Genomic DNA, 25,372 nt, shown 5'->3' with positions numbered 1-25,372 from the left:
GCATCTTCACCAGGAGAAGATTCTATCTTAGCTACTTTCTTTGCTCATCCATAAGCAGCAACTTTAGACAGGCATGATGGTGCGCACCTGTACCCCTAGCTACTCGGGAGGCCAAGGCAGGAGGATCCCTTGAGCCCAGGAGTTTAAGGCCAGCCTGGGCAGCACAGTAAGACCCAAAGAAAAGCAACTCCCATCTGTTTTAAGTTTTATCATAAAATTGTAGCAATTCAGTCACATCTTCGAGGCTCCATTTCTAACTCTAGTTATGCTATGTCCACCACATCTGTAGTTATTTCCTCCACTGAAGTCTTGAACGCCTCATAGTAATCCATGTGAGTTGGAATTAACTTCTTTCAAACTCCTGTTTATGTTGATATTGTGACTCCCTCTCATGAATCATGAATGTTCTTAATGGCATCTAGAATGGTGAATCCTTTCCAAAAGGTTTTCAGTTTGTATTGCCCAGATCCATCAGAGGAACCACTATTTATGGCAGCTACAGCCTTAGGAATGTATTTCTCAAATAGTAAAACTTGAGAGTCAGGCGTAGTGGCTCATGCCTGTGAAGCCAGCACTTTGGGAGGCCAAGGCAGGCGGATCATCTGAGGTCAGGAGTTCCAGACCAGCCTGGACAACGTGGTGAAACCCCGTCTCTACTAAAAATACAAAAATTATCTGGGTGTGGTGGCATGCACCTGTAATCTCAGCAACTCGGGAGGCTGAGCAAGGAGAATCGCTTGAACCTGGTAGGTGGAGGTTGCAGTGAGCCAAGATCGTGCCACTGCACTCCAGCCTGGGCAACAGAGTGAGACTCCATCCCAGAAAAATAAGGCTTGAAAGTCAAAATTACTCCTTGATCTATCGGCTGCAGAATGGATGTTGGGTTAGCAGGCACGAAGACAACACTCATCTTGCTCAGCTCCATCAGAGCTCTTGGGTGACCAGTTGCATTGGCTTCCTGCCTCAGCCGCCGGTGTGACTTTGACATTTGCCACCATGTCTGGCTAATTAAAAAACATTCTTTTTTGCTACAGAAAGGGTCTTGCTACGTTGCCCAGGCTGAAGTGCTATGTCTCGATCATAGCTCACTGTAGCCTTGAACTCCTGGCCTCAGGCAATTTTCCCTCCTTGGCCTCTCAAAGCGCTGAGATTATAGGCACGAACAGCTGTGCCCAGCCTAGCATTCTTTTGGAAACAATAGGCCCCAAATAAAACCCCTTCCCACTGTCTTCACCTCCAAAACCTAAAACAATCTACTTCATCTCCTCATCACAAAGGCTGTTCCATCAAACCTCTGTGATGGCATCTCCTCCTGCACATACTTACTTGAATTCAGTGATAAGCACTTGGTAAGTAATGGTGCAGAAGATGCCTCGTTCATTCCATTGTGTGTCCCTCTGATTGAAGGTGAGATGGGAACAGTGTTTTCTGTCTCTTGGTTCCCTCCAGCCTCTCATAGTGTGAGCATCTCACGCATAAGGATTCTAGTGCATATTTGTACCACGTGGATTCTGAAGACCAACTGTTGTCACTGGTGCTCAGCCAAAGGCACAAGAGTTGACTCCAGCTCAGGAGAGGCCCTAATGGAGCCCCTCCCCAAGAGGTTTTTGAGAGGAATTTTGAAGCTTCCTCTGCTGCACAGATCCCCATTGAAGCTGTGATTTCATCATACATCTGTCTATTGCCATGTCCTCATTAGGCATTCTCCTTTGTGAACCTGGACAATTTCAACTGGTCTTCCTGCTTCCTGTTTCTCTTCTCTAGCTCTTCGAAATGTCTGGTTATGAGGTCTCACTATGTTGCCCAGGTTGGAGTACAGTGGCTCAATCTCGGCTCACTGCAGCCTTGACCTCCCAGACTCAAGTCATCCTCCCCGCTCAGCCTTCTGAATAGCTGGGACTAAGATACAAGCCAACATACCCAGCTAATTAATTTTTTTGTAGAGATGGGGTCTCACTATGTTGTCAGGCTCCAGCGTCCTCCACCTTGGCCTCTAAAGTGCTGAGATTACAGGCATGAGCCACTGCACCCAATGGTGTCATTTCTTTTTTTTTTTTTTTTTTGAGACAGTCTCACTGTGTCGCCAGGCGCCAGGCTGGAATGCAGTGGCACAATCTCGGCTCACTGCAACCTCCGCCTCCTGGGTTCAAGCAATTCTCCTGCCTCAGCCTCCTGAGTAACTGGGACTACAGGCGTGAGCCACCACGCCCAGCTAATTTTTGTATTTTTAGTAGAGACGGGGTTTCACCATGTTGGTCAGGATGGTCTCGATCTCTTGACCTCATGATCCACCCTCCTTGGCCTCCCAAAGTGCTGGGATTACAGGCTTGAGCCACCACGCCCAGCCAATGGTGTCATTTCTTTAGTTTACAATATGTGATGTCTTTCAACCAAGAGAAATCCCTGTTAAAATCTTGACCCTCGGCCTGCCTTCCAATGCTGTCTCTCCTTCCCTGCCACGTAGGCTGCAGTCTGGCCACATGTATGACCTGAAGTCCGAGATCACGGCATCCGTCCTGCCACCCCGCCCTCCCTCATGCTTCACCTTGTGCCTGGAGGACCCTTACCTGTCACCCTCTCTACCTGCCAAACTCATCCTTCAGGGCCCTGCCCCAGGGACACTCTGTGAAATTGTCACTAGCCATAAACAAATGGGTCTTTCTTATGACGTTTGTTCATCTATCTCTGCCTGCTTGTTCGACTGTGACCTCTGTGAGGCACAGAGCCTGTGTCTTATTATTCATCTCTCATCCCACTCCCAGGGCCTGGCACGGTTGAATGGTCATGCCAAAGTGGTGGTAAGTTGAGGAGATGAGATCGGTCCCCTTCCCAGGAATGTTGCTAATTTTCCCTGGTCTCTAGTCAGCCAGTCCTTGAACCTGGATCCCACCATTCACATAGGACAACTGGATTATTTAGAGGTGGGGATTTTTAGTCAACAAATGCAAGTCTGGTTCTTTTTTTTTTTTAGTTTGAGACCAGCCTGGTCAACACGGTGAAACCATGTCTCTACTAAAATATACAAAAAATTAACCAGATGTGGTGGCACACGCCTGTAATCCCAGCTACTGTGGAGGCTGAGGCAGGAGAATCACTTGAACCCAGGAGGTGGAGGTTGCAGTGAGCCAAGATTGTGCCACTGCATCCACTCCAGCCTGGGTGACAGATGGAGACTCCATCTCAAAAAAAAAAAAAGAATAGTCAAGAATATTGCTTGAGTCCAGAAGCTCAAGATCAGACTAGGCATGGTGATGTGTAGTCCCAACCAATTTAAGAGACTAAGGCAGGAGGATCCCTTGAGCCAGAGAGAGATCGAGGCTGCAGTGAGCTGTGATTGTACCACTGCACTCCAGCCTGGGTGGCAGAGCGAGACTGTCTCAAATGTGTATCATCTCTCTCCCTCTCTCTCTGGGCACTGATTATGATCATTATTACTTTTTTCTTTTCTTTTCTTTCTTTTCTTTTTTTTTTTTTAAAAAAAGACGGGGTTTCACCATGTTGGTCAGGCTGGTCTTGAACTCCTGACCTCAGGTGATCCGCCTGCCTTGGCCTCCAAAGTGCTTGGATTACAGGCATGAGCCACTACGCCTGGCCATTATTATTTTTTTGAGATTGAGTGTCTCTCTGTCACCCAGGCTGGAGTGCAGTGGTGCAATCTCAGCTCACTGCAACCTCCACCTCCCGGGTTCAAGCGATTCTCCTGCCTCAGCCTCCGAAGTAGCTGGGATTACAGGCATTTGCCACCACGCCCGACTGATTTTTGTATTTTTAGTAGTGATGGGGTTTCACCATGTTGGCCAGGCTGGTCTCAGACTCATGACCTCAGGTGATCCTGCCACAGCCTCCGAAAGTGCTGGGATTACAGGTGTGAGCCACCGTGCCCGGCCCCATGATCATTATTATTAGCGGGTTATTTTGGTGGGGGAGGGAAAGAGTCTCGCCCTGTCACCCAGGCTGGAGTACCGCAGCGCTATTGTAGCTGACTACAACTTGGAACTTCTGGGCTCAAGCCATCCTCCCACCTCGGCCTCCCCAAGTGCTGGGATTACAGGTGTGAGCCACGCGCCCGGCCCTATTAGCAGTATTTTGAAAACAAGGATTGAGATTCTTTTTGCCAAAGGCAGAGGAAAAATGAAAAGCTCCCTGGACCGGAGGTGCAGAGAGGGGTGTGCCCTAGGGGGCAAGAGAGGAGGGAGCCTCTCAGTAGGGAAGGGCCCTGAGGCTGCTGGTGGCTGCGGGCGGAGCTGGGTGAGTCATTGGGCTTCTCCTGCCACCTAGTGGCTCCTCGGGGTGAAGCCACCCTGCTGTTCCCTCAGGTCCCCTTGGTGGTGGTAGGGTGAGGCCGGATTTAAATATTCCTAAAAACCAAGTCTCCAGTCCACTTCTGTTAACACATTCAATGCCCTGCCCTCTCAGGGACCCTGGCCCATGAGGCATCCTTCACCCGGCTCTGGCGTGTGGGACAAGACCCTCTCCTTCACGTGGAGAGAGAGCGGGAAGCCTTTGTCCTGGCTCTGGGGCAGAGTGGCGGGGCCGAGGCAGACACCTGGGGCCGGTGGATGCCACCCTCATGCACCCCGCCCCCAATGGCTTGATGACTGCTGATGGGAGATACTGGGCCCCGGACCACGTCCGTCCGTGTCTGCTGCGGGTTCTAGTTAATTCTATAAATAGGCACTATTTTGTGGAGGCTCTGGGTTAGGGCTCTCCTGAGCCTTCCCATCTTACCTTCTCTGAGGACTTTGCCCTTTTGTCTCCAGCATGGAGGGGGCACGGACAGAGACCAGCCGCCCGAGGCCTGAGGGCCTGAAGGGACCTGGGAGTCACCTGAGTCTGGGCCTCTCTTCATGCCCCTCCCTCCGAGGAGGCTGCCTGGAGAGATGGCCTGGTTGCATCACGCCTGACTCCTGCCTATTAGGTGGCTGTGACTATTGGGGAGGAGTCTGGCCCTGGGTGAGGGGCTTCAGGAGGAGGCTGAGGGGCCTCATGAAGGGGCCACACGTTGGCTGTGAATCAAGGTCAGGCGTCCTGCCCGGCTGCCCACTGCCCTCCCTGCCCCTGCCACCCACCTCTCTCTGGGGCCCTGCAGCCTCGGCTGCATCAGGCCGGGATTGCATCACTCTTGGCTTTGTTCTCAGAGCAGCAGGTGCAGGAGTGGGGCCCGCCGCCCGCCCCAGCTTCCCTCCCATCTCCTTCCACTCCCTCCTGGGTAATCCTCCTCCTTCCTCCCTTCCTAGGCTCCTGGCACCCTGGGAGCTCTCAGAGCTCCCCTTCCACCTTGTTCCCCAGGGAGCCCTGGAGCCTACCAAGGTGGAAGGAGGCAGGTTGGGGGGCAGGATGAGCACCAGGCTCGAAAGCTCCTTTCATCACCTCTAGTCTCCACCTGGCTGAAGGCAGGTGCCACCCGCAAAGGGAACACCTGGTTGTAGCCAGGGTATGGCCTCCTAGAATCTGGGGACAAGGTCAGAAATTCTCACCTGCTGAACTAAAGCTAATAATAATCAACATAAAATGAATGAATTCAGGCCTTTGTAGAGGGCGCTTAACTTTTCTTTGTTGTTGTTGTTTTTTGAGATGGAGTCTTGCTCTGTCGCACAGGCTAGATGCAGTGGCACAATCTCGGCTCACTGCAACCTCCACCTCCCGGGTTCAAGCAGTTCTCCTGCCTCAGCCTCCCTAATAGCTGAGACTACAGGCATGCACTACAACAACCAGCTAATTTTTTGTAATTTTAGTGGAGATGAGGTTTCACCATGTTGACCAGGCTAGTTTCGAACTCCAGGTGATTCGCCCACCCTGGCTTCCCAAAGCACTGGGATTACAGGTGTGAGCTACCGCGCCTGGCTGGTGCTTAACTTTTATTGATCACTTTTTTTTTTGGATAGAGTTTTGCTCTTCTTGCCCAGGCTGCAGTGCAGTGGGATGATCTCGGCTCACTGCAACCTCCACCTCCTGGGTTCAAGCGATTCTCCTGCCTCAGCCTCTCGAGTAGCTGGGACTATAGGCATGTGAACCACACCTGACTAATTCTGTATTTTTAGTAGAGTTGGTCTCTATGTTGGCCAAGCTGGCCTCAAACTCCTGACCTCAGGTGATCCACCCACCTTGGCCTCCCCAAGTGCTGGGATTACAGACATGAGCCCCTGCGCCCGGCCTATTGATCACTTCTGTGCCCACCAGTAGACCAAGCATTTTATTTATTATTTATTATTTTTTATTTTTTTCGAGACGGAATTTCGCTCTTGTTACCCAGGCTGGAGTGCAATGGCGCGATCTCGGCTCACCGCAACCTCCGCCTCCCAGGTTCAAGCAATTCTCCTGCCTCAGCCTCCCAGGTAGCTGAGACTACAGGCGTGCGCCACCATGCCCAGCTAATTTTTGTATTTTTTAGTAGAGACGGGGTTTCACCTTGTTGACCGGGATGGTCTCGATCTCTTGACCTCGTGATCCACTCACCTTGGCCTCCCAAAATTCTGGGATTATAGGCGTGAGCCACCGCGCCCGGCCAGACCAAGCATTTTAGACTCACACTCTCACGTCATCTTTCAACAGCTCTGTGAGGAGGTGCTGTTAGCGTATCCGATTTACAGAAGAGGGAGCTGCAGCACAGAGAGGTCAGAACACTTGCCCAAGACCACTCGAATATTAAATGGCAGTGCTGGGAGGTGAATCTGGGTGTGCCCCCCTCTTGAAGCCTCTGGAAGAGATGGTTGGAAAATTCGATGCTGACCTGCCTGGAACATTTTTTTAACCCCTAAAAGATTGCTTTTGGCTAAGATACTCATCAAGAGATAAGTGTCTCATTTTAATTTTATCAAAAAGATAGAATAAATAAATATCCATGGAAGCCTGGGCTACATGCTGAGACCCTGTCTCTAGAACAATAAAAAGTTAGCCAGGTATGATGGCATGCAGCCGTAGTCCATACTCGGGAGGCTGAGGTGGGGGAATCATTTGAGCCTGGCAGGTGGAGGCTGCAGTGAGTGGTGACCGCACCCCTGTACTCTAGGCTGGGCTCGTAGCTAGTGAATGAACCCTGCCCCTCTCCACACTGCGGTACCTCTGAGGCAACATTGTTGCTGAAGGTTCTGGTCCCTGTGGGGTGTAGAAGAGGAGAAGCACCCAGGGATCCAGCCTGCCAGGGAGGAAGGAGGGCTGGCGGGCTGTACTTGTGGACCCTGCAGGCTGGCACAGAGACTGTGGGTGGTACTATCCCTTCCCTGCTCAGGGGCTCTGCTTGTGAAACTCCCTGCAGTGTTCAGGGTGTGTTGATAAAATAGCATGGGGTTTATAAATCAACAGGAAGTAAAAAAAAAAAAAAAAAGAAGAAAATAGCATTGGGTTGCAGGTCGCAGTGGCTCACGCTTGTAATCCCAGCACTTTGGGAGGCCAAGGTGGGTGGATCACAAGGTCATGAGTTCGAGACCAGCCTGGCCAAGATGGTGAAACCCTGTCTCTACTAAAAACACAAAAATTAGCCAGGCACAGTGGCATGCACCTGTAATCCCAGCTACTCGGGAGGCTGAGGCAGGAGAATCGCTTGAACCTGAGAGGTGGAGGTTGCAGTGAGCCGAGATCACACCATTGCATTCCAGCCTGGGTAACAGAGTGAGACTCCATCTCGAAAAAAAAAAAAAAGAAAATAGCATTGGGTTTAGCAGTCTAGCCACCATGACTTTGGCTAGTAGGAGTTTATTCCTGAGGGCCAGATTAGCATCTCTGAGGACAGACAGTCCCTGACCTTGCAAAGCCCATCACCAGACCCTAGGCCTGGCCAAGCAACAGCTGTTTCAGAGGCCCAGCATAGGTGGCTGCTGCCGCCATCTCCTTGTTTTCACTTCCTTGGCACTGAAAGAGAACCCAAGGGAAACCAACTGGAGAGCATGGAGCCTGGCTTCCACAGCCAGGGCCCTGCCACACCACAGCCTGGGAGAGTGCGGCTCAGGGCGAGGGGCAGGCTTGCTGGCTGACGCTCTTCTCTATCTCCTGTCTCTTTAGCTCAAGGCAGCCTCCATTTGAAGGGACAAAGAACCCCATTGACCTCATAGCCTTGTGACCCCACCCAAGTCTGTCCCTCCCTCCCCAACCAGCCAGCAGGGCCCTCGAGTAGCAGACAGGGGCCACAAGGCCACTCAGAGGGCACAGGCAGGGAAGCCGAGAGGCGGCAGCCAGCTGGCTGGGGAAAACTGGGAGTGCGGGGGCAGTGCCCGCCAGATCCCCACCAGGGCAGCCTAGGATGAGGGCTCTGAGTATTCCTGGCTGTAGTCCCAGGAGCAAAGCAGCAAAGACCCTGCAGGCCAAAGCATGGGTGGCTGGGGGAGTCCAACTTCAGCCCCAGAATCAGCTGCCTTGGAGCTCAGGGCCTCCCTGGCCCACATTCCTGCCTCCCTGCCCCCAATATGCCCCCCACACCCAGCCTATAAAGCCCCCTTTGTCTGAACCACTGAGGATCTTAACTCTCCCCATCTCAGCTTCCCGCCCCCTCTTCCCTCATCCTCTGGTGCCTAACAAAGAGGCCAGGGATCAGTGAGAAGTGGTGAAGCCACCTTCATGCCAGCCTGGGCATTGGCCCAGGGGGTGTGGGCAGCCAGTCCCTGTACACCAATGCCTCCACCCACTGCCCACCTCAGGGCAGGTTAATTCCCACCCCTGTCCACTGGGGACTGCGTACCCCTGCCCAGGCAGCGTGCCCACCTCTTGCATGCCCATTCACGTGATGCCCCTCTCAGTTTGCCCTGCCCTGTCAGAGGCAGCACAGAGGGCAGTGGGCAGCCAGGAGCCACCCCTGATGGAGGGTGTTGGAGGGCGAAGGCGTCTTTTTGCCATCTCCTTGGTGTTCGCCAGATTTGGTGGCCCCGCTGCCCACACATTAGGTTCTCGAGTAGCACCTGGGGGTTGAGATCTCCCTTCTCTGGGAGTGGATAAACAGGTCAGCCCCCTCCTCCTGCTTGGCACTGCCAGGAACATGGTTCACTGGGTGGGCAACAGGAATCCCCATCTCTTTTTCCTACCCGCAGCCAAGGGCCTCAGAACACCTTGGACTATAAGCTGGACCCTGGCAACAGCTTCCTGTTCCCACAGCGATCTCGGGGTGGGGGTGGCACAGTGTCTCCCTGCCTCCCAGTGCTCTGGGTGTCTCTGACCTGCTATCAGTCACCCCCTGCAGCGGGTGGTAGCCTGGGAGGCAGTTGGTCTGGGCCTTGGGATCAACTCTGTCGCCAAGGTACGGTGAGACCGCGGGCAGGCCCCTCTCTGGCCCCTGTAGCATGAGGGTGGGGTCCTTCCGACTCCTTGAGCCTCAGGAATGAGGAAAGGGTCTTCCCTTGCAGGGGGGTCTCCTCTCCCCTAGCAGCGCCCCCAGGACGGGCAGAACACGGGATGCAGGCGCGGGCGAGCCCGGGACGTGCGAGGGTCGGGTGTGCGTTGTGTGTGTGCTCGAGTGTGTGCGCCCCCGCGTGCGTGCGATTGTGCGGTTGCGTGTGAGCGCGTGTGCTCGCCGGTGCGCGGTGCTGCCACGGGCCGGGCGGGGTGAGGAGGGGAGGGGGCGGGCTGAGGGGCGGGGCCGGCGGGGCGGGGCGGGGAGGGGGCTTGGGCGCTGACACCAGGCGCTCCTCGCGCTCGGCGGTCGCCGGGTGCAGCTGCCCGGACAAGGGCGCATGGAGGGGCCGTCTCCCCCTGCGCCCCCGGGGGCCGGCGCGGCGAGGACGGAATAGCGGGGCCCAGCATGGAGCAGGTGAGCGGGCGCCGGGCTTGGGTGCGCGGCCGAGAGCCGAGGGAGGGCTGCGGGCGTTGTGACCCGGCGAGGTGGGCGCGCCGAGCTCTGGGGGCCGCCACCGCTGGAGGGGTTGGGGCATTGGAGCTCCGGGCGGGGCTAGGGCTCTGGGGGAGGGATGGGACTGATGTGACACAGAGCTCACACACACACACACACACACACACACACACGAGTACTCCCCTATCACTGACACCCAGGGAGGCGTGTGCACAGGGCACCTCTCTCCCCACCCTCTTTCCAGAAAGAGATCCCCCACACCGAGAAGCCCCCATCCCCACTTGGTAAGGGCACAGCCTCTGCTCCCAAACCCAGGCCCAAAGAGGCTACAAGCTCTGCAGAATGAAGGAGTGGGCTCTGGGTCGTATGACTACCAGTTGGTTGACCCCCAGTCCCTCCTGGTGGGACCTCAAGATGCGCTGGTCCCCTCCCCCTACACATCAAGGGGCTTCTTCCAGCCCCACTCCCCGCCTTTCCCAGTCACAGCAGCTGCAGCAGCTGCTGCCACCATTTCGTGTCAGCGAAAAGATGGGGTGGGCTAGGAGGCTTTCTCCAAATGTACCCCAAAGGCAGAGCCGCAGCCCCAGCCAGGTTTTGGGAGGGGGCTGCTGCCTTCCTTTCACACAGGCTCCATCAGAATACACTGAGTGTGGGCTGGGCACTGCGGGTGGGGATGAAGACCCCCTCTGGTCAGAGTTCTCATCCCCTTCACGGAGCTCAGCAAATCCCAGACAAGCTGGCCCGGTCCCCTTCCATGATCAAGGGGCTCTATCCTGATTTGCAGCCCCCTGCTCTAAGAGAGGCCAGCAGCCTGATGAGGGGCAGAGCGAGGGGGCTGCTCCTGGGGTGGCCTTACTCCCTTCCCAAACCCCACGTGGGGTGAGGTCTCTGGTGGGGTCTGGAGGGGTGGGGTGGGTTTTCTGTTTGGGGCACGCCTTTCAGTGCTCAGCCACCCAAACTCCCCTCCTTTCCCGGCCCAGGCTCCAGGCTCTTTGGGGCTGTTCTGCCTGAAGCAGTGGTCGGGGCCCTGGCTCTGAGACCCTCCCCTCCAGGCTGAGCACAGGTCCCCTGTCACTCTGGCAGAGGGCCCATGGGTGGTCTGTGATGGTGGTGAGGAGAGGGTGAGGAGTGGAGGATGACCAGTCAGGGGGAGGTGGAGTCTGTGGAAGGGGTGACCCCACCAAGTTCTAGGGGGTTGGAGAGGGTCACTGGTTGGCATGAAGTGCTCTGGGCATCCTCCCTGGGCTGGGTGTGAGTTTTGGGCAGGGCTGTGGGCTGGTCCAGTTTCCAGGCCTGTTTGACATCTTGGGCATTAATTTAAATGGCCAATGGCAGCTCCCTGGAACACCTGGCTGCTATTGTCATTACTGACTGAGCACAAAAATAGTGGTAGGGCGGGGAGGGAGGGAAGAGTAGTAAATGCCACTGAATTGCTCGTTGTAAAATGGTTCATTTTACGTTATGTGAGTTTTGCCTGGATGTTTCTTAAAGAGGAGTGGCAAGGCTAGGGGCCAGTACTACTTTCTGTCTGGAGAAGCCTAAACGCATCTCACCGAGCCTGCAGCTCAGCCCACGTTATTCTCCAAGTAGCCCATCTGCCCATCATCAGCTTTCATTAGCCTTCCGTAACTGTTCTGGGCTTCAGTCGCTTACCCTTTCCCAGAAGGAAGACCAGAGCCTACTCCCCTGGCGCCTCCCCTGGGAGGAGAAACATCAAGGGGAGTCAGGACACTGGGCTTCTGCCCCTGGCTCCATCACAGAATCACTGGGAGGCCTTGGACGTACATCCTCTCTCTGGGCTGCTATGAAATCTCTGCCGGCTTTCCCAAGTGGTGGCTTCTAGGTCCTTTCTAGATGTCCTAGGACCCCTCTGCCAAGCACAGCAGCTGAGTCTGTCCCCTGGACCGCGAGGTCCCTCCCCACAGACATGGACTCTGCCCATCGGCACAGTCTCCGAGGTGCCAGGCTGATGTGGTTAACGCCCACTGGTGTCACCAGCTTTCTGGATGTGCCAGAAGCATGGTGTGTATGAAATCAGAGCTTCTTTCATTGCACCAGGGAGAGCTCCTATTTTAAGTTTCCCATGTGCTGAGCCCTCTTGTAAAGCAAAGAATCCTTTTATAGTGCGCAAGCACCGATGTGTCTGTTTGGTATGTGTGGATTTTGGCATGGAGGGCTGCCTTAAGGGGAGCATGCCTGGAATCTCACGGGGGCTGGAACCGCTGGGGGGGTGAGTGCCAGGACTAAGGGGCTTGCCCCACTGTGGTCAGTCCCGCCCCTCTTTTCTCCTCATCTGACTTCCAACACTCCAGCCCAGGGCTGGCTCAGGGCCAGACAGAGGAGAGGGGAGCAGCTGCCGGGGGATTTCCAGAGCTTCGAAGGGGAGGTGGGAGCCTCCTCTCCAATCCCTTCCCCTTTGCCTCCTCTCTCTTCCCCTCCTCTACGTTCCCCTTCTTTCCTCTTTGCTCCTCTCCTTCCTCCCTTCCAGAAGGGCAAAATGGAGACAGGGAGGAGGGTGGGTCCCAAGTGCAGTGATGTGTAGGGGCCAGGTGGGGCTGGGCAGGGGCTGGGAGCCTGGGGCAGAAGCAGGAAGAATTAAAGAGCCCGCACTAGAATTTAGCATCCTGAGCTGGAATGAACGCCCTGGTCCGACCCCTCCCAGAGGGATCATTCGGTAGAAAGAGTAACACCTGACTCGGGCTGGAGTCCTGCATGAATCCTAGCTGTAGGTCTTGGACGAGCCGCTCAGCCTCTCTGGGCCTGTTTCCTCATTTACATAGCGGGGCTAATAATACCCACCTTACAGTGTTGCCATGGGGACTAAATGAAATAATGTGTATAAGAGCTTGGCACATAGTGGGTGCTCAACGTACTTACTCCTCTCCTCTCCGTCTCGGTGTTTGCAAGCCCCTGCTAAGTGACGGCGCGGGTGACCTTGCGCACACTCACTCATACACATGGTCCTTGCCACCGGCCTTCCCTGATGGGAAGGTGAAGAGCCTGCCGGGCTGGGTTTTCCAAACCTGGTTTCCCTAGAGGTGGCCAGTTCAGAGTGGATCATCTGTTGGCCACCCTCCTGCCCTGACGGGAGGCCTCGAGGGGCGTGGCTTGCTTACCCTGCTGCCAGCCCAGAGAAGCCGAGCCTTCTTGCTCCCGCCCCAGCCAGCTGTCCAGAGGTTTCCTGCACACGCCCCAGCTGCTTGGCAGATTACCAGAGCTCTTTGGCCCCAGCTCGGCCACGGGTCTTCAGCCTGCCTCCCTGAGGGGTGTTCAGGTGGGATTCTTCTCTTGGGGGGCGTGGCACCAGGGATGAGTGGACCATTGCCCTACCCTCCACCATTAAAGATACTTAGTGAGGCCAGGCTGGGTGGCTCACACCTGTAATCCCAGCACTTTGGGAGGCTGAGGCGGGTGGATCATGAGGTCAGGAGTTTAAGACCAGCCTGGCCAACACAGTGAAACCCCGTCTCTACTAAAAATACAAAAATTGTCTGGGCATGGTGGTGAGCGCCTGTAATCCCAGCTACTTGGGAAGCTGAGGCAGGAGAATCGCTTGAACCCGGGAGGCGGAGATTGCAGTGAGCTGAGATTGCGCCACTGCACTCCATCCAGCCTGGCGACATGCTCAATCAATGAGGTTCACTCTGTGGGATGTCTGGGGCTGTGGCCAGTGTCTGTACTCCACTCTTTCACCCCTTTCTCTGCCATTTGCTAGTAGAGGGCTTTGAGGTCTAGGACAAACCCCGCCTACCTCCCAAGACCCCTTCTGTCTCCCCCAGTCACTGGAGGCTCCTTGTTTTGCTCAGCACTGTGCCTGCACCACCATCTCAGCACCATCCCAGGCATCCTTTGCTGTGTTTGTTACCCTCCCTGGAATATGGGGACAGTTCCCTTCCCACCACCCGACACAGCAGTTTGCATGTACTAGGTGCTCAATAAATGTCTTTTTTTTTTCTCTGTTGCCCAGGCTGGACAGGCTGGAGTGTAGTGGCACAATCTCAGCAAACTGTAGCCTCTGCCTCCTGGGTTCAAGTGATTCTCGTGCCTCAGCCTCCTGAGTAGCTGAGACTACAGGCGTGCCATACCTGGCTAATTTTGTTTTTGTTTTTTGAGGTAGAGTCTCACTCTGTCCCCCAGGCTGGAGTGCAGTGGCATGATCTCAGCTCACTGCAACCTCCATCTCCCCAGTTGAAGCGATTCTCCTGCCTCAGCCTCCCGAGTATCTGGGATTATAGGCGCCCACCACCACACCTGCCTAAATTTTGTATTTTTAGTAGAGATGGGGTTTCACCATGTTGGCCAGCTAGACTTGAACTCTTGATCTCAGGTGATCCGCCCATGTCAGCCTCCCAAGTGCTGACATTACAGGCGTGAGCCACTACACCTGGCTAATTTTTTGTATTTTCAGTAGAGATGGGATTTTGCCCTGTTGACCAGGCTGATCTCGAACTCCTGACCTCAAGTGATCTGCCCGCCTCGGCCTCCCAAATTGCTGGGATTACAAGTGTAAGACACTGCACCTGGCCAATAAATATCTTTTTTTTTGAGACAGAGTCTTGTTCTGTCACCCAGGCTAGAGTGCAGTGACACAATCTTGGCTCACTGCAACCTCCACCTCCCAGGTTCATGCAATTCTCCTGCCTCAGCCTCCTGAGTAGCTGGGATTACAGGTGCCCACCACCACATCTGGCTAATATTTTGTATTTTTAGTAGAGATAGGGTTTCACTATTTTGGCCAGCTGGTCTCGAACTCCTGACCTCAGGTGATCCGCCTACCTCAGCCTCCCAAGTGCTGGGATTGCAGGTGTGAGCCACCGCATACGGCCAATAAATGTCTTTTGACTTGATTAAATGGGGTCCCCCTTGCTTTGGAGATACAAACTGGGGCGGAGGTGTTGCCTGTAGGGGACAGTAGAGGACCTGGGGGCTGATGCCACGAAAATGCAAGAACTGCTGTCCCCTCTAGCCCTGCCCTGCTATCCTTCTCCACCAGGGGATGCTCTTTCCCCTTTGGTGAAGGGCCTGAGCTGGGGCCTGGTGTAGGTGTCCGTGCCCCATAGCCCACCTTTCACACGTTATGGTTTCTCCTTTTCAGCTCAGAGTTTTTCAGATTCTTTGTCAAATGTGAGCCTCAAATCAGAGGCGCGCCAGGAAGGCCTTACTGTTTTCATCTTACAGAGGGTGATATGGAGGTTCTGAGAATGTACTTGTTCTCAAAGTCATACAGCTATGGGGGGCAGGGGCAGCAGAACTTGAACCCAGGTCTTTAGACTCTTGGTTCAGTGCTCCTTTGAGGGCATGATAAACCCCTTGCCAGCTCCTGGGCCAGGCTTGATCTTGATCCTGATGGCCCTGGGCCTCCCCAGGTTCCCCTCTTGGCTTCTGTCCAGCCCTGGGGAAGGTGGGCTCCTCCTCTGGAGCCCCAGCCTCCAGATACTTCTTCCTCCAGTCTGCTCATGCCCTCCTTCCTTCCCCTCTGGCTCTCTCTCCTTGGCACCTACTCCTCAACCCAACAGCCTGCTGAAGCCTTCCCCACCCAGACACACCTGCCTCGTCCACACCCACCTGTGCTGCCCACCTGTCCCTTCTTGCTAACACTCAGTGTGCAGATTGCACTCCCTCCTCCCTGCAGCCCCTCCTCCCTGCACAGCCTGACCCGCACACCCACTGGCCCCCGAGGCTGCCATCTCTGCCCCGTGCGGTGCCACCTTCTCTGGCTGCCTGCATCCTCTCAGTCCTTGCTGCCTCCTTTTCTGCCTACCCCTCGGGCCAGGGTTCCTCTCACTCTTCACTCTTCCTGGAGAATCTGAACCACACCCCTGGTCTCGGGGACCACCAGAGTCTCTAACTCAAGCCGCTCTTCCAGGAGATGGACCTGGGGTTTAAGCAGCCCGTCACCATTCCACCTGCCCCACAGCCTGTGGGTTAAGCTTGTGGACCACCCTGGAGCCCAAATGCCTGGGTTCAAATCCTGTGTGGCCTTGGGTAAGATACTTGAGTTCTCTGGGTCTCATTTTCCTTATCCATAGAATGAGGATTATGAGATCTATTTCACAGGGCCTTTGTAAGGCTTAATCGGGATCACACATACAAAGGACTTCATGTCTGGCTTGTCCCCTCTCTCTTTGAACACCCTAGACAACCTGATATTCCAAGCCTTGGCGTTGCCCTGGACTCTTCCATTTCCTTCCTGGTGCTCACCAAGTCCCAGAGCCTCTGTTGTTTGTTGCCCCTGCCCTTTGCCTCTGTACATTTCTCCCAGAATCCCCTTGCTTGCCACCCTCCATTCCTGTTTCCATCGTGTGCCACAGCGGCCATGGCACATCACTGCCTCAGCTCCCTGCCCCAAACCAGGCTAGCCTGGAAGCGCCTCTGGGCAGCCCCTCTGCCATCACAGTGCCCTCCACCATCATACCCCCTCCCGCCATCACACCCCCTCCTCCATCACACCCCCTCCGCTATCTCACCCCCTCCGCCATCTCACCCCCTCCTGCCATCTCACCCCCTCTGCCATCTCACCCCCTCCGCCATCTCACCCCCTCCTGCCATCTCACCCCCTCCTGCCATCACACCCCCTCCGGCCATCACACCCCTCCCACCATCACTCCCCTTCCCGCCATCACACCCCCTCCACCATCTCACCCCCTGCGCCATCTCACCCCCTCCTGCCATCTCACCCCCTCCTGCCATCACACCCCCTCCGGCCATCACACCCCTCCCACCATCACTCCCCTTCCCACCATCACACCCCCTCCACCATCTCACCCCCTCCGCCATCTCACCCCCTCCTGCCATCTCACCCCCTCCGGCCATCACACCCCTCCTGCCATCACTCCCTCTCCCGCCATCACTCCCCCTCAGCTTTCATACCGCTCCACCAACACACCCGCTCCACAATCACACCCCCGCCGTGTTTCCTGCCTCATTCCTCCATGCTTCCTGTCCACAGGCACCCTCGGCTTGGCTCCAGCCACGATGTGATGCTTGCTCTCTTCTGCCTCCCTGGTTCACCCCAGCATCCCTCTCCCTGGAGTGCCTTTTTCCCTACTCCCACCCTCCCCCACCCCACCCATGAAGCCCACGAAGCTCAAGGCACCTCCTGCTGGAAGCCTCCCCTGCTTCTCCAGCTGAATGTGCTCCTGTGCTGGGAGTTCTCTATAGGGTGACGACTGGGGAAGACCCAGGCCCCTGGAGGGAAGGATCTAGGCCTTACCTCTATATTCCCAGGGCCAACCGACCCCACTCCCTCCTCTTTCCCACCCCCTCACATAGTAGACCCTTGTGAATGAAGGATAGTGATTGAGCTGAGGGAGGAGTTTGGAAAGAGGGGGAGTATAAGGAGGGTCCTCAACGAGGGAGACTCTCCCCATGTTGGGCTCTGTGGCTCCAAACCCCCCAAAAGAGGGTATAGGAATACAGTGGGTTCTGGGGTGGATGGCAGGATGCGTGGAATGAGACCCCCAGTGAGAGAGGAAGGGGAGCCGGGATGGAGAGGAAGGTGAGGAGGAACAGCGGCTGCAGAATATGGATGGGGTGGGCTGCGACAGGGTGGGGGTGCAGGTCAAGGTGCAGGAAGAGGTGGGAAGGGCGGCAGGGTGGGGGGAGAGCCGCACTTTCTGGGAAGTGGGAGCGGGTGGGGAGGCTGTGCATTGTGGAGGGAGGAATTCGCTTGCCGGTCAGCCTGAGCTCATTTCCTCTCACCCGCTCCTGCGGGGTCTGAGGGCATCAGGCTCTGGAAAAAGTGAGCCAGGGGCACCCCACGGCCACCCCCCTCCCTCCCCCCACAGCCTCCGTTCAGTCTGATTTCAGATGCCAACCTTTCCCCCTTAAGAGATAACCCTTTATCCAGGGAGGAAAGGACCTCTGAGCCAAGGTGGCAGCAGGCCTTGGACCATTGGCGCTACGGAGCAGAAAGAGGCAGGAACAGGGGCCTGACTGAAGGTTAGGCAAGAAAATCCAGGCAGTATAACAGATTACAGTTAGACAGCGGGAAGGACTTTCCAGAAGCGGAGGATAATTCTGGCTGCATATGACCTTGATGAAAGGGATGAGGAAGGGAGAGGAGTCATTAAACTGTCCCTCCATTATTATGAAACAGAATCTCTTTCTCTTGACCACGAAGGGATTTAAAATACCTAAATGAAGCATATGATCCAAACCCCAGTCAGTACCTCTTTCCTCAGGTTCACGGAGTAGGGATGGCCTAATTGTTGTCTGGAACACCCCTACCCCTCTAAGACCTGAGTCCCCAACCCTGATCAAGGGTAAAGGGGTGGGGTCTTGGGGCTGCTCGGCTCTCAGGGGTCTCCTTGACCAAGGAGGGCGGTGGCTCCAGCAGGCAGAGGTGGTCTTCCCAGTTTCACTCCCTCCTCTCTCCAAGTCCTATTTTATCTGCAGCCTCCACTTTCTTTTCTACATAATCTGGGGAAAGGAATATGGAAGCCCCTTAAACTGCAAAAGGCATGGGAAAGAGGTAAGCAGAAGCTGTAGGAAGTAAGAAGTGGGAAAGATGGAAGTTAGAAGGAGCAGAAAGAATTTTCTAGCTATTTTCTAGAAATAAAGGACAAGGCCAGGTGTGGTGGCTCACACCTGTGATCCCAGCACTTGGGAGGCTGAGGCAGGCGGATATCATTCGACGTCAGGAGTTCGAGACCAGCCTGGCCATCATGGCGAAACCCCATCTCTACCAAAAAATACAAAAATTAGCTGGGCATGGTGGCATGTGTCTGTAGTCCCAGCTACTTGGGGAGGCTGAGATGGAAGGATCACTTGAACCTGGGAGCAGAGGTTTCAGTGAGCCTCAGTCGTGCCACTCTACTCCAGCCTGGGTGACAGAGTGAGACTCTGTTTCAAAAAGAAAGAAATGAAGGACAGAGGGACTGTCTCTCCCTGGACTGTCAGGGGATGGGCTGGAGGGGTCCTTCTGGGAGACAAGGAAGGAAGCTGTCTCAGGACCAGGGCATCTCTTTAGGCCGAGCTCAGAGTAATGCCAGGAAGGGTGGCTGTGGGGGCTGGTGACAGGGAGCTGTCACTGCTGCTCACTGCAGAGCAGGACTGTGGGCTGACCCCATGGCCTGCCCTAGGACTGGCTGGGTGGGGGTCTAGAGGGCTGGGGCACCTGCCAGCCTCTCTTCCGTCCTCGACTCCCCTGCCTCTCTGGGATCCTGGACTGAGCCTCTGGCTGGGAGGGGGTTACCCTACACTGCAGGCACCCCGTCTCCCTGCCCCTTGCACTAAGTCTGCCCTGGTGTCTCCATGTCTATGGGTCTCTAAAGGGAAGGAGGCCTCTAAGCCTTTTTCTGTCTTCTGCCCCTTCTGATCCTGGGTCTCATCCTTGTTTCTGACTTTCTCTGCCTCTCTCTGTGCTGTCTCTATCTCGTGTCTGCCATTCTCATGTTTCTGGGTCTCTGGATCTCTGTTTCTGACCATCTCTGGCTGGCTGTTTCTCTTTGCTTCCCTCTCCCTCTCTCCCTGTCCCTGTGCTAGTTCTGGGTTCGGTGCCCTTGTCCTCTTTCCTGGGCCCGGATGTCCTCTATCTGGGCCGGTCCCCTGGAGGCCAGGCAAGCGTCTCCTGGAGACCGCCCCTCTCCCCAGGCTGGGCTCTGACATCCGGCTCTCGGGCAGCGCTCGCCCCTGCCTCAGCCCGGTGGCCACTCTGTGGCCCTTGAGCGAGGCCGCCGACACACCCCGAAGGGAGCACGAGGTTGGTGCTGGGAGGGGGAGGGGCGAGGGGGCGGACCCCGGGGAGGCCACCCTGCGCTCGGCCCCGCCCAGGCCCCGCCCCTCCCGGGTCCCTGCCTGCGCCCCCAGCCGTGCCCCGGCCGCAGAGCTGCCGCTGCCACCCGATGAATGGAGTCGCCTTCTGCCTGGTCGGGATCCCGCCCCGCCCGGAGCCCCGGCCCCCCCAGGTGAGGGCGCTGAGCCAGGGAAGGGGGCGGGGCCGGGCGCTGCAGGGGAGCGGGCGGCCGGGCCGGGGTCGCTGCGCCCCCGCTCGCCCTGCACAGCCTGGGGCGCACGGCGCGGGCACCGCGGGCACCAATGCGGGGAACTTCAGCTGGTGGCAGGCCCGGGAGGGGGCCCGAGCAAGAGCTGTCCGGGGCAGAGGGGTGGGAATGAGGGAAGTAGGCAATGGGCCGGGACGGGCACGGGGCTGCCAGGACAGGGGGCACAGACCCGGGTGGTGGTGCCAGGCCCCCTGCGGCTGGGCGCTGCCCCGCGCAGGGGAGGGAGGCCCGCGGCTTTTGTCCGGGTTTTTCAGGCGGGGCGCCTGCCGCTGTTTCCTCTGCCCGAGTTTTCGTTTTCCGTTGGCAAGGCCCCGGCACAGCTGGAGGGAGAGGGGGTGGGGGAGGGGGTTCCCGGAGCGGGACGTCCTCCGCAAGGCGTCCGGACACCCCCTCCCTGCGCCACACTCGCCCCCTGCCAGGTCGGACTGCGCGACGGATTGCCAGGCGCGGGTCCTCCGCGCTCCTGGGTCCTGGGGAAGTTCTAGACGCAGGCCTGGGACCCCCGGCTCTGCCGGCGCGGCTGCCCTCCTCCCCTGTTGCCCTCTCCGACCGGCTGTGGGTGGGTCAGAGCGCGGGGTGCCAGGGGCATTACTCAGCGCTGGGCTGCTCTGCTTGGGTTCTTTCATCTGCCAGCTGCTGAGGCTGGGGAGGGGCCAGCAGGGGCCTCCTGGCCCCATCCCCTCATCGGGGCCATTTCCTTACCTCTGAGCCTGGCCGCCCGCCACGCAGGAGCACCCCAGCAGGCCTCCCTGCTCCTAAGTTGAAGGGTTGAACACTGTCAGGCCAACAGTTTCCCTGAGCTCGGAAAAGAAATTCCCCAGAGTCCAGGTGGAGGTCAAGGCCTGGGCTGAGGCGGCTTCCTCTTTAGACAGGGCTGAAAGACTTGGGGACCCTCCTCCCCAGCTCTCCCGGCAGTGCTGAAGATGGGATCTGGGACGTGCAACTCTTTCCGAGACTGGGGTGTTTCTTGGTTGCTGGATGCCTTCAACTCTCCCTTAGTCTGCATCTCTCTCCAGCTCCCTTCAGCTAAAGTGTGTTTCCTAATTATGAACTTGAAATTCAGGATGGACGGGGGTGGGGGGGCGGGGGGTTGAGGTCATTAAGCAAGAGTCCCTTGGATTCAACTCCCCACCAACAACACATATTTCATCTCCATCCCCTGCACCCCTCTCTCCACTCCCACCCTGCAGCCTAGCTGGGGGTGAGTGACTTTTGATCCCACGCAGTTCTCCCCTCTGCCAGGCGACAGACCCCATTCCCCAGAGTGGCGGCTCTTACTGCCATGTGCTCGTTGGCATGCGATTTGAATCTCGATTATATAACCAGTCATTTCACTTCCAAAGGCAGCCCCAAAGGTCCCCAGCCCAGGCAGCTTCTTCCACTTGCCCACAGTGCAGTTGAGTGCACCCTAAGGTTGCTGGGAATTCCAAGATCCTGCATCTGAGGCCCTGCCCTCTCCTTGGGAACCACAGGAGCAGTGAACCCTCTACATTTAATGCTGGATTCAAAGGCCTCAATAATAATAAACAGGAAGAATGGGAGTGGGCAGGGTAGGTGCTGGTGTCCCATTTCACAGAGAGGGTCTGAGCCTACATAGTGACAGTGCCCAGGCAAGAATCCAGGACCCTTGAGGGTAGTCAGGGCACAAGATGAAGCCTGGGGAGGAAAGCTACTGAGAAGGTGTCAGACTTCGAGGATGGGGCAGGCTTGTGTGGATCCCAACCCAAGCAGAGAAGGACTGGGTGGGAGAAGAGGCCTGGCCCTCGTGCCCCCCTCTTCAAGCTGACGCTGGGCTCATGAGGAAGAAGTGCAGCATTCTTGGCATGGATGGGAGTGGGGTGAGGGAGGGTGCTCTGAGCAGACCAGTGCAGGAGTGGGCAGTGGATTGCTTCATCCTTCACTGCAGGGTTACTCAGAAGGACTTCTTGATGTGTAAGGTTAAAAGAGAGACTGCAAAGCAGTAGAGGCGAAGAAGTTACAATGTGAGGGACTGCAGTTAGATACTCAGGAGAACTTCCAGGGAGGGGCTTGTGACCTGGAGCATCCCAGGCGAGCCGTGCAGGGAAGTTCCCTCCAGTACAGTGGGTCAGGTGGGTTCTTGTGATGTTGGATTCCAATGTAGAAATCTGGAGATGGTGACTGGAGGTATCATATATTCCTGTAAATGTATTCAAATGAGCATTGGTGCCCGGAAACAAAAAGATGTTTTTTTTTTTAGGAAGGGGAGTTGCTTTCACAGTATAGCTCATAGCTAATACACAGACAGCAAAAACTCCTGGCCAGGATTTATAAAAACTACCTCATTTGATCCTCACACTACCACTAAGAGGTAGATACCATTATTATCCCCATTTTACATTTGAGGACACTGAGGCTCAGACACCTAATATTGTGGCCAAAATCACACCCCCAGTGCACTGTGGAGCTAGGGTAGGAATGTGGCAGTCTGGCTCTGGAGTCTTGCTCTCACCCTCACTATCTGGCTTCTCAGGACCTGCCATGTCCCGCTGTCACTCCCACTCCAAATCTGTGTCTAAATGTACACAGCCCAAGATCAAGGTCAGCTTCTGGCTGGATTGCAGCTCGCTTGCTTGTCTTTGTTCTATTTCTTTACTCCTCCAAGCTTTCCCACCCTGCCCCATGCCGGCCCATAGCATTGGGCCAGGGCTCCGTTCCCTGTTGTTTTCCTTCCAAAGGGGCATCAGCCCCACTCTGTTGGCTGCCGGGGTTCAAAGGTGAGATATTGGCTTTGTCAGGGCTTTGGACAAAGCCTGGTTTTAACGATGCTGCTCTCACCGTCTCGGGAGGGAGACATGAATAGGGCCTGTGGGAGCTGGTGCTGCCTTTCTCCTAGCACACCCCACCCCTCCAGACAACCCGCCTTTAGATCCAGGCCCCCCTGTTTCTTGTGAAATTGTGCCAGTTTGTCAGCAGGGCAGTACCAGTCTGTGCCAGGCGGGCATCTCCTCCCCCACTGCCTCAGTGGGACATCAGGCTGAGATGGCCTTGGGGCTGGACTTTGGGGAAAGTTTAAAGCCCTTTTGGGGTGCGGTGTATTTACCACCTGTCAGAGTGGGTGAGGATCGGGTCATTGTGTCCAACTGTCTCACACTCCGTCGGAGACACAGACTGGGGAGCTCCCCAGGTTCCTCAGCCTCGGCAGACAAGGACCCATCTTCTGACTTCAGCTCCCAGGCCATTCCTGACCCTCTGTGGTTGGTTCTGTCCTTCGTGGCCCCCCTCAGTGCAGAGTTCTTGGACTGGGCTCCAAGAGGGAGAGGGGAGGGCAGGGAGGAGCAGGGAGGAGTGGACAATGTGTTCTGTTCATCTCTGTGTCCAGCCAGCACAGAGTGGCCAGCACAGAGCCTGGCACAGAGCAGTTCTCCATAAATGTTTGTGAAGTGCAAACCAGGGAACAGCCCCATCTGTGGCCTCCCAGGATGCCCATGCCCAGCTCTACCCCGACACTGTGATGGTCCATCTACCCAACCAGACAGGAGTTATCTGAGGCCAAGAAAAATAAGAATAGCAACTCCTTCCATAATGCTTACCACTATGTTGGTATATTACCATCACTCCACTTGACAGATTAAGAAACTGACACATGCCGAACGAGGTAACTCACACCTGTAATCCCAGCATTTTGGGAGGCCTAGGTGGGCGGATCTCAAGGTCTAGAGTTTGAGACCAGCCTGGCCAATGTGGTGAAACCCCGTCTGTACTAAAAATACAAAAATTAGCTGGGCGTGGTGGTGGGTGCCTGTAGTCCCAGCTACTCAGGAGGCTGAGGCAGGAGAATTGCTTGAACCCGGGAGGCGGAGGTTGCAGTGAGCCGAGATTGTGCCACTGTACTCCAGCCCGGGCAATAAGAGTGAAACTCAAAAAAAAAAAAAAAAAAAAAGAAAAGAAACGAACACAAAGAGATTCCATGGCTTCCTAAGGACATACAGCAAGTTAGTGGCAGAGCTTGAGTTGCCCATGTTCCTAACCCATTCCAAGGGGCCCCAGAGGTGTCATGTTTGTCTTGGTGTTCACAGGGCCTGGCACACAGCAAGTCCTCAGAGAATGTTTGTAGACCAGCTGACTGACTGAATTCCTGAATGATGCCATTACCTTGGCCACAAAGTAAAAAGATTTAAAAAAAAGGGACCAGGCGAGGTGGCTCACGCCTATAATCCCAGCACTTTGGGAGACTGAGTCAGGTGGATCACCTGAGGTCAGGAGTTCGAGACCAGCCTGACCAACAAAATTAGCTGGGCATGGTGACACATGTCTGTAATCCCAGCTACTCAGGAGGCTGAGGCAGGAGAATCACTTGAACCTGGGAGGTGGAGGTTGCAGTGGGCCGATTGCACCATTGCACTCTAGGCTAGGCAACAAGAGTGAAACTCCATCTCAAGAAAAAAACAAAAAAGAGGCCAGGAGTGGTGGCTCACACCTGTAATCCCAGCCCTTTGGAAGGGAGTTCGAGACCAGCCTGACCAACATGGAGAAACCCCATCTCTACTAAAAATACAAAAATTAGCTGGGCTTGGTGGCGTATGCCTGTAATCCCCGCTACTGGAGAGGTTGAGGCAGGAGAATCACTTGAACCTGGGCGGTGGAGGTTGCGGTGAGCCGAGATTATGCCATTGCACTCCAGCCTGGGCAACAACAGTGAAACTCTGTCTCAAAAAAAAAAAGAACTAATTCATGACTAATGGGATAGTGTATGGAAAAACCACAGACTCCTGTAGCCTAACCCTTTGGAAGTAGGGGTGCTGGGGGCTTGGGAAGGCAGCTTGGAGGTGCATCACACTGTGTATCTCACAACAATGCCTGAGCCAAACCTAGAGAGGAAGGGAAGGCCACTCGCCCACACTGAAGTTTAGCAGGGCCACCCAGGCTTCCCCAGTCTTCGGCTTCTCTTTGGCTCTCACTCCCTCTCTTGTTCCCTCAGAGTTCTGAGGGGTCGGTGCTGAGGAAATTGCATGTAGGCAAAGGCTCAGTTTGGAATAAAGAGGCCTGTTTGTTTTTCATCTCCCTGGCCCTGATTGTTCAGTTCAATGCATCACTTTGTGGCGGAAGATTCTGTCTTTTTGAAGGTAGAGGGTGGACACAGCCTGGTTTAGGGCAGGACCTATCCTATCTATCTATCTCTCACAGAAGGGGCATTGATGCCGGGCACAGAGGCTCACACCTGTTATCTGACCACTTTGGGAGGCCAAGGCGGGAGGATCGCTTGGACTCATGAGACTAGCCTGGGTAACATAGGGAGACCCAATACCTACAGAAAAAAAAATTAGCTGGGGCTGGGAGCAGTGGCTGACACCTGTAATCCCAGCACTTTGGGAGGCCTAGGCAGGTGGATCACCTGAGGTCCGGAGTTCGAGACCAGCCTGGTCAACATAGTGAAACCCCGTCTCTACTAAAAATACAAAATTAGCTGGGCGTGGTGGTGCACACCTGTAGTCCCAGCTACTTGGGAGGCTGAGGCAGGAGAATTGCTTGAACCGGGAGACAGAGATTGTAGTGAGCCAAGATCACGCCATTGCACTCCTGCCTGGGTGACAAGAGTGAAATTTAGTCTCAAAAAAAAAAAAAAAAGAGAAAAATT

At 55.6% G+C, this 25,372-nt stretch overlaps 1 protein-coding gene across 2 annotated transcripts in view; it reads left to right on the top strand.

The window, feature by feature from the left end:
- The first annotated feature begins 19,612 nt into the window (after positions 1-19,612).
- ARHGAP23 (Rho GTPase activating protein 23) overlaps positions 19,613-25,372 on the top strand; it is a 91,140-nt gene continuing 85,380 nt past the window's right edge. For both annotated transcript variants that reach the window (XM_064367475.1, XM_064367476.1), the window contains exon 1: positions 19,613-19,680. In XM_064367475.1, coding sequence (XP_064223545.1) covers positions 19,618-19,680 — 63 coding nt within the window. In that variant the 5' untranslated portion in view covers positions 19,613-19,617. The remainder of the gene's footprint in view (positions 19,681-25,372) is intronic.

Source organism: Aotus nancymaae, unplaced genomic scaffold (assembly GCF_030222135.1).
Source record: "Aotus nancymaae isolate 86718 unplaced genomic scaffold, 86718_ANA_hifiasm-v0.15.2.pri h1tg000072l, whole genome shotgun sequence".
Taxonomy (NCBI): domain Eukaryota; kingdom Metazoa; phylum Chordata; class Mammalia; order Primates; family Aotidae; genus Aotus; species Aotus nancymaae.
This window is presented reverse-complemented; position numbering and strand designations above follow the sequence as displayed.